This window comes from Equus przewalskii, chromosome 14, assembly GCF_037783145.1.
Source record: "Equus przewalskii isolate Varuska chromosome 14, EquPr2, whole genome shotgun sequence".
In the NCBI taxonomy this organism is placed as follows: Eukaryota; Metazoa; Chordata; class Mammalia; order Perissodactyla; family Equidae; genus Equus; species Equus przewalskii.
The window spans coordinates 14,672,995-14,681,196 of NC_091844.1; the positions used below are offsets into that span (position 1 = coordinate 14,672,995).

At 45.6% G+C, this 8,202-nt stretch overlaps 1 protein-coding gene across 2 annotated transcripts in view; it reads left to right on the forward strand.

The window, feature by feature from the left end:
• The window catches only part of FBLN7 (fibulin 7), a 44,506-nt gene extending 39,800 nt beyond the window's left edge, over positions 1–4,706 (forward strand). For both annotated transcript variants that reach the window (XM_070572152.1, XM_070572151.1), the window contains one exon: positions 263–4,706. In XM_070572152.1, the coding sequence (XP_070428253.1) occupies positions 263–635 (373 nt within the window). In that variant the 3' untranslated portion in view covers positions 636–4,706. The remainder of the gene's footprint in view (positions 1–262) is intronic.
• Positions 4,707–8,202: the final 3,496 nt, after the last annotated feature.

Consider the following 8,202-nt stretch of genomic DNA (forward strand, 5'->3'; position numbering starts at 1 on the left):
CAGTACTAGCAAACATATAGGCGCACACACACATGCATACCTATACAGGTGGGTCAGGGGAGCCGCTCTGCCCTGGCCACGTCTGACAGAGCCACGCTCTGTTGCCTGTAGCTCCAGAGCACCTGTGGTGAGGGACCTGTGGCTGGGAAAGGTCACTCGGCAGCCTCTGCAAGAGGGCAGGCGGGGCAGACAAGGCAGGTCAGAGCAGCCCCTCCTGAGTTTCCCCAAGGCTGACTCCCTACATTTTGCCTCTCTGCTCCAGCCAGTGTGAGCGAAACCCCTGCCCCATGGACAGCAGACCCTGCCGCCACTTGCCCAAGACCATCTCCTTCCATTACCTTTCTCTGCCCTCCAACCTGAAGACGCCCATCACGCTCTTCCGCATGGCCACCGCCTCAGCCCCCGGTCGACCTGGACCCAACAGCCTGCGGTTTGGGATCGTGGGTGGGAACAGCCGGGGCCACTTTGTGATGCAGCGCTCAGACCGGCAGACGGGGGAACTGATCCTGGTCCAGACCCTGGAGGGGCCTCAGACACTAGAGGTGGACGTTGACATGTCAGAATATCTGGACCGCTCCTTCCAGGCCAACCACGTGTCCAAGGTTACCATCTTTGTGTCCCCTTATGACTTCTAAGAGTGCCAGGGGGGCACAGGGGTGCGGAGATGCGGGCTCGTTTCTCTTCCCCAAAGACACAGCTGTGGGCACTGACTGCAACAGACATCTCCCCCCAGCCTTGCCCCTGTCCACCAGCCTGTGCACCGGGGTTTCCAGGGCAGTGCCGCAGGCTGTCCCATGGAGCGGCACAGAAGGGCAGCCACAAAACCCAAACTGCTGCCATCACAGTTTTTCCTGCTTTAAGGCCCTTCCCTTAGATTATGCACTAACTTTCTCAACTTTTTTTCACAGGGGAATAGGCATCCTTCCAAAATGCTGTGTGAATGGCACTGTGAGTTTGAACTGGCTGGGAGGGAAAAGCTCACGGTATGTGTCTGAGATGATTGTCAGTCCTCCTGTATTGATACAGTGAAGGCTTGTTGTGAAGCCATGCTGAGGGCCCAGTGATGCCCCTGCACCTGTGGCCCAGGCGGTGGGTCTCCTGCCACCACCCAGCATGGTGTTCTTGTCTGCATTCTCCTCTGTGACATGCCTGCCAGCCTTCTCATCAGAGAGGCATGGCAGGGCCTGGGACTCCCATACAGATTCTTCTAGACCAAGGAACCAGTGTTAAAGCATAGTTTCTGCCTGAATTAATTCCTTTTTGCGAAGTCACATCTCAAAACATAACCTCATGTTATAGCTGAAGAAACAAAGTCTGTTGCTTCCCCCTGCCCACCTGGCTTGTCCCTGAACGTGAGCTAGCCCAGTTCCTTCTAGGAGAGGATACCTGGCTCTCTTCCTGTCTAGGCTGGACCCACTGGGATAGATGAATAAGAAAAAAACACAACGATGCTGGGATTGCTCCCAACAATAGAAATGTGGTTTGGCCAAACGGGAGCTTGGTAAGGTGTCATCTGGCCACGGAGAGTTTAAGAAAGTGCTTGAATTGCCTTGATTCTAGGGCATTCTACTTCTGATGGAAGAGCCAAGGGGTGACGCCCTCCAGGTGACTGAAATAAAGGAAACCCTCGCTGGGACTGAGAGCGGGATGGAGTCGGGTGGGGGGGACCATTCAAATTAAAACTTAGAAGCCAGCTGAGCTCTGAGGAAGTTTTAGTATCCAAATACATGTTAATCTACTGATGAGATTTCATCACACACATTTTATTTAAAAATTCTTTGTATTTGCCTTGGTAAGAGAGGGAAACAGAGGAAGAATGTTGCCAGTTTAGTGACCAAACCGTACATCAAGATGGTTTCTAGGACACCTATTCTTGTCTTATTTTATCAGACAAAGAGTGAGACAGTCGAGAGTTGCTTTCGAAATTTTTCTTCTCTTGACATCGGGCTCAGCTGTGATGTCTCCAACAACGGAACAATGGGCCCGCAAATCTGCTTTTCTGGGTTGTTACAAGACTTTATTAAAACTATCATTCAGAGCCTTGTGTTTCCAGATCGTGCTGTTAACAGGTCAGAAGCATGCCTGCATGCCAGCCTGTGCAGAACACCAAGTGGGAGAGTGCAAGGGCCTGGCCCATGTTCCTGAAAGTAAGATGTCATAGTGGTGTGCTCTTCCTTCCTGCTGGGGGCAGGGCTGGTTCGGAGGGACAAGCCTCTTACCTCCCAGCAGGTGAGGAGTGATTTGGGGGTCTACAGAACAGGTGCCCCACCTAACCTGGTGTATAATGATGACTTGGATGCCAACCAGGCCCAGTCTAAAGCAATGGATTGCATCACTGAGATCTGCCATCATCAAACCTGACTCCTGTTTATGAAATCCCACACTGAGCCCCAATCCCAACAGCACCAACATATGACTGTCTGCTTGGGATTATGGATTGAGGATTATGTCTGGGCCCTTCCTCCCTGGGGAATGTCTTGTTCTCTATACCTTCTCAACTCACCTTCCTCTGTGGAAACCAACTCTTCCTTTGTCCTTACATAGCTCCAATCTCTGCTAGGTCAGAGTGCTAGTAGTATTAATTTGTACCCCTTTTAAGGTAATATAGTTTTATATTATTTGGCAGGGGCTTTTAAAATTTTTATTATGCACAGTTGCAAACATATACAAAAATAGAATTGTATGACAAACCCCTTGTTGGAGTCACCAGCTTCAACAATTAACACAATCTTTTTTTCATCTCTACTCTCCACTCTACCCTATGATGATTTTGAAGCAGATCCTGGACATCATATCATTTCATCTGTAAATATTTCAGCATGTATCTCTAGACAATAAGGACTTTAAAAAAAGCATAACCTCAATACCAATCACACCTTAAAAATTAGCAATAATTCCATAATACCTTCAAATAGTCATTGTTCAAATTTCTGAGCGGCTCATGATTTGTTTGTTTGAATTAGGTCCACTCTCTGTAATCTGCTGATATGCCTCTTAAGTCTCCTTTAATCTGTAGCAGTGGTTCTCACATTTCAGCCTGTATGGGAATAACCTGGAGGCTTGTTAGAGTACTGTGTCCTTTGTCCTGTAGAATTTCTCAGAGTCTGGGTTTTCCTAAGTGCATCTCTGTGGTGTCTTTTAACATGTTCCACTGTCCTGTTTCTTAAGTATCAGTAGTGCTATCTAGAGATTTAATCAGAGACCAGTCAGGCTTCTTTTTGCAAGACTACTTTATTGGTGGTGATAGGTACTTCCAGTGGGAGCCACATGGTCTCTAGTTGCCTCTTTTCTGATGTTAGCAGTCATTGATGATGATTGCATAGATCCAATACTTCTTTAGAGGTTGCAAATAATATTCTTAGTGCTGTGGTTTCTTCTTTGTTTATTAGCTGGCATACTTTATAAAGAGAAACTTCCTTTCATCAGTTATGTGGTTACCCTGAGGTTTGGTTTGTATAGGAAAGGCAGGATAAATTCTTGACTTTCTCGCCTCTGTCAGTTCCCAAGGTGCTTGCTGGGCATCTTTCCAAGCTGTTCAGGGAGAGCTGTTTGCTTCTTTGAGTACAGTATGGACTCGGTTTAAACAGACTTTGATGTGTGTTTCAATGCACTGCAGTTATTATTCTCACTGTTGCTCAGACTGTCCTGTCCTTGGCCCTTGGGAACTGCTTCATGTTGGCTGAGTCCATTGACATGACCCTGGTGGTCTTTGATAGTTTCGTAGTTATCTTGTATGACAAGATGTTTCAAGTTCATCTTGCATATTTTATGCCCCAGCCCTTAAGTCATCCAGTTTTCCCCAAAGACCCCTGGTTCCTTTTAGTGGGGAATGATTAGAGATCAAAATCTGGGTACTAAGAGTGCTTGTTGGTAGTGGTTTGGTCATTGTTTCTTGTTTTTAGTGCACAGAGCTAGGAAATATGTGTTGTGTTTTTTTTTAACGAAAAAACACTATATGAGTTTATATTGATGCTTCCAGTTCAACTCAGGACTACCAGGTTTTTCATGTAACCTCGTTGATCTTATATCTGCTCTTCTTTCTCTCATTCTGAAAACCTCCTTCTCAAAAATCACCAAAATAATTACACATTATTTTAAATCCTCAGAATAACAATGCCAAAATTATCACAAAAAATAATTACTGAAAAGAGTTAAAACTTTTATTTTGCAATTCTTTTTGTCCTTAGGGTTTATGCCTTTAGGGATGTGCAGTCAAATTACTGTTTTAAAATAACTTGGAATAGTTCCCCTCTCAGTGGTTGTGCCCCAAACTTGAATCAGGGTTATGGTTATTCACTTTGTTTTGCTTAAATTTTTAGAGATTGCTTTTTAATTTTAATTTTGTTTTAAAATTATGTAAACTATTTACGTGGTTCCAAAGTCAAATCCACGAAATAAGCTGTATTCAGAGAAGTCTGTATTCTAACCCAGTCTCCTCCACCCTATTCTCTCCTTCTGCTATAATCAATTTTTTTCCATTTTACCCTTCCATTTTAAAAAATATAAACAAACGATAAATGATAACATCCTATTTCACACTTTTCCTGATCTTGCTTTTTTTTCCCCTTAACAATATATTGGATATCATTCCATAGAACCATATAGAATGGTTTTCTACAAAATGCTCCATTCTGAGGACATACGATACTCCTGATGGACATTTGGGTTGTTTCCAGTCCTTTGCTATTAAAAATATTGCAGCAACACGCATATGTCTTCTTGTATTTTTGCCTTATTATCTCTGGTACCAGTTTTTCCTGCATAGGGATTATGCTACTTTCCATCCCCAACAGCAATGTATGAGAGTTTCTGTTTCTCAATCATAGAAGGCCCCAGTGGGGTCCCAGGTTCTCACATGTGCGTACCCACAGGACCCTCCTTTGGAAGGACGGAGAGGCCTGAATGGAGGGCTGCTCCACAGCTAGCCCACTTGCCTGTCCTGAACTTCTGAGTGGCAGTCAACAGCCACCAGGAAGACATGAGAGGCAAGCCAACTGGATCACTAGCTCCTGAGCGATGCAAAATTAGCTAGGTTTTTGGATGACTTTTTAAAATCATCTTATTTCTAAAGTGTAACACCTCCAACACTAGTAAACAAAAAGGAAAATAAGCCCAAACCAAAATATCACTGCACAGTTACAGTAAACTTGGTGGGATGATGGGGAATCTGAGCATACGTCCCAAGGAGAGACACGAAGAAGTCAGACCTTCAAGTCACTTTCCACCAGCCACCGCCTCAGCTGCTACCAAGCTCAGCTGCAGAGATGGAAAGGTGGACTTTTAGAACTTTTGCCTCATACATATGAAAATCTGCAGGTGTTTATAAGCTGGATGAATATTCCTAAATGTCTGCTGTATTCCAGGCACTGTTCTAGTTGTTGAGGATGCAGTAGATGATAAGACTGACAGAGATCCTCACCTGATAGAGCTTACATTTTACCAAGCGAGAAGATAATGCACATGTAAACAAGCAAAGTATGTAATTTCAAAGAGGGATGAGTGCTATAAAAATAAAAGCAGCAACAGAGACTGGTCAGTATATAGTAAGTGTATGCGTAAATATACGTAGATATACCATCCATGCCTCTTAGATGTTGCAGACACTGTAATGGTGTGGTGATGCTTGGATCGCATTTCCTGGATGTTTGGAATTATGACTCAGAATCTCAAGTGTACAAAGGAAGTTGTGATACAAGGCCTGGGATGACCACACTGGGCTCGTGTGCCCAAAGGAAAGGCATCTACACAGAAAGAGAACAATGATGCTGACACGGAAAGAGAGGAAACAAGACCACGGGGACTTGCCGAGATAGAGCCTAATTTTGTGTTTTGGTTATTATTGCTGTATAAAATAGCCCAAAACTCAGCATCTTAAAATAATGATTTTATTATGCTCATGGATTCTGTGGGTCAGGAATTCAGATAGAGTGCACGGGGATGGTTTATGTTTGCTCCACAATGTCTGCACCTCCCTCAGCTGGGAAGACTCCATGGCTGGGGGCTGTGTTTACCTGGAGGGCCATTCACTCACTCGCATGCCTGACCTGGACCAGGAAACCCTGAAGACTAGGACTGACAACTGGAACAGCTATCCTTCATGTGGCTTAGCTTTCTCAGAGCTTGGTGGCCTCAGAGTAGTCAGACTTCTGGCATGGTGGCTCAGGATTCCTAGTGTGAGTATTCCAGAAGACAAGGCAGAAGCTGCATGGCCGTTATGACCTAGCCTTGGAAGTCACTTAGGGTCACCTCCGCCATACCCTGTTGGTTGAAGCAGTCACAAGCAGCCACTGAGTAAAGAGAAGTGGACATGGACCAGTGAGTCCTCAGAGTTGAGTTGAACTGAGATGTTTCCAAGGATTTGAGGACCATGTTTTAAAACTGCCACCCCTGGTTTCCCGTTTAGGGTTCCAGTGCCTCATGAAATCTGGCTTCAGGCCTGTGGGTTTTTTTCAGATGTGTCCTTTCAGTCCTTCTTTGCTCAAGCTCTTTTGGGTGTTCTTTTCAAACAGATGATCCTTGCCTAAGACAGGGTTTATATTCAAGTTGGGAGATAAGATCTTTACTTATATCACAAGAGGGTACTTTTGACAATGGGAGAAACAGAGTTAAAGTCCAGTGTGCATGAGCTGCAAGCTCAAGGTCAGAGCTTGGGGGAAAGACACCACTGGAAGGGTCAGGACCAGTTCATGGACAAGTTGGCACTGAAAATGGTTCCTATTAGAGGAACCCTAGTGGGAAATGCAGGCCACATCCTCATGAGGAGCATTCCCAACAAAATCCAGCATTGGCAAAGCCACAGAAATGTCAGCTGACTTGCGAACAAGAGTTTGACTTGGTGAAAACTTGGGTTTGGGCTGACAGAATTTTCTGAATCTGACCACCTTCAACTGAAAAATTAGATTTTAGCAATCTCTTTATCTCCAGGAAGCTCTTTAGATATACTTTTTAAGGGAAAAACAGGCTCTATGGTATGTATACATTGCTTGCTTACACCAGGATTCACAACAGCCACACAGTGGCACTTGTACAAGAACTAGCCTTCCTTTTGTAGTTGACTGACTGGGCAGACACGTTTCTGTAGATAAAGATCGCTGCTTCTTAGACAGACTCATGTATCTTCCCTACCCAAGCCATCAAGCTCCCTCATAGGAAGAGTTTGTTCCTCACCTCTTGCTGGATGGAGTCCTGTGGGTTAAGAGAAGTTGTCGTACCAGTTCCTTCATTCCTGCCTTCTGCCGGCAGGTAGTGCCACACTTGGTTGGGGGCTGGGCCTTGAAAGCGGGAGACAAGAACACATCCTCTAGGTCTTTCTCCCTCCAATGCTGGTTTTAGGTAGTTTGGAGTCTGCCCATGTGACAGTATCTTTGCAGTAACTTGGCTATATGGAAGTTCAACACACTCCACGTCCAATCATAATTGTTGTGGTTCCCCGAAGGCAGCTGGATCCTAGGGTGCAACCTCAAATCCCTACGGCCCCGAATGCTCTGCCCACCTCCTGGCCCCCTGTTCATGATGCTCCCAAAGACACAGGCTTCCTTTCTGCCCCTTGACCCTGCTAAGCCCACTCCCACCTCGGGGCCTGCTGCTTCCCCCTTGCAGTGCTCCTAGCTCAGCTCTCCACGCGCTGTGAGCTCAAACATCCCCTCCTCAGAGGCGACCCCAGCCACCCTTGCCAATGCTGCTCATCCCTCTGCAGCCCCTCTTGATTACCTAACCCTGTTTCATTTTCTCTAAAAGCACTTTTTACCATCTCAAATTATCTGTTTACTTGGTTTTTTTTCTGTCTCTCTCTGTACATGGACTCTGTTGGTTGCCCACCCAGTATCTATTTCCCTTTTCTACCTTCTGAAAAGAAACCTGTTTTGCTCAGACCCCCTTCCCTCCTTGTTATGGGCTGTGCCACCCCCACCCCCACCCCCCCGCGCCAGTTCCTATGTTGAAGTCCTAACCCCTGGTACCTCAGAAGGTGACTGTATTTGCAGATAGGGTCTTTAAAGAGAGAATTAAGTTAAAATGAGGTCGTTACGGGGGGCTCTAATCCAATATGCCTGGTGTCTTTATAAAAGGAGATTAGGAATCAGACACGAGGCAAGACCATGTGAAGACAGAGGGAGAAGATGCCATCTCAAGCCAAGCAGAGAGGCCTCGGGAGAAATCAACCTTGCTGACACCTTGCTCTCAGATTTCTAGCCTCCAGAATTG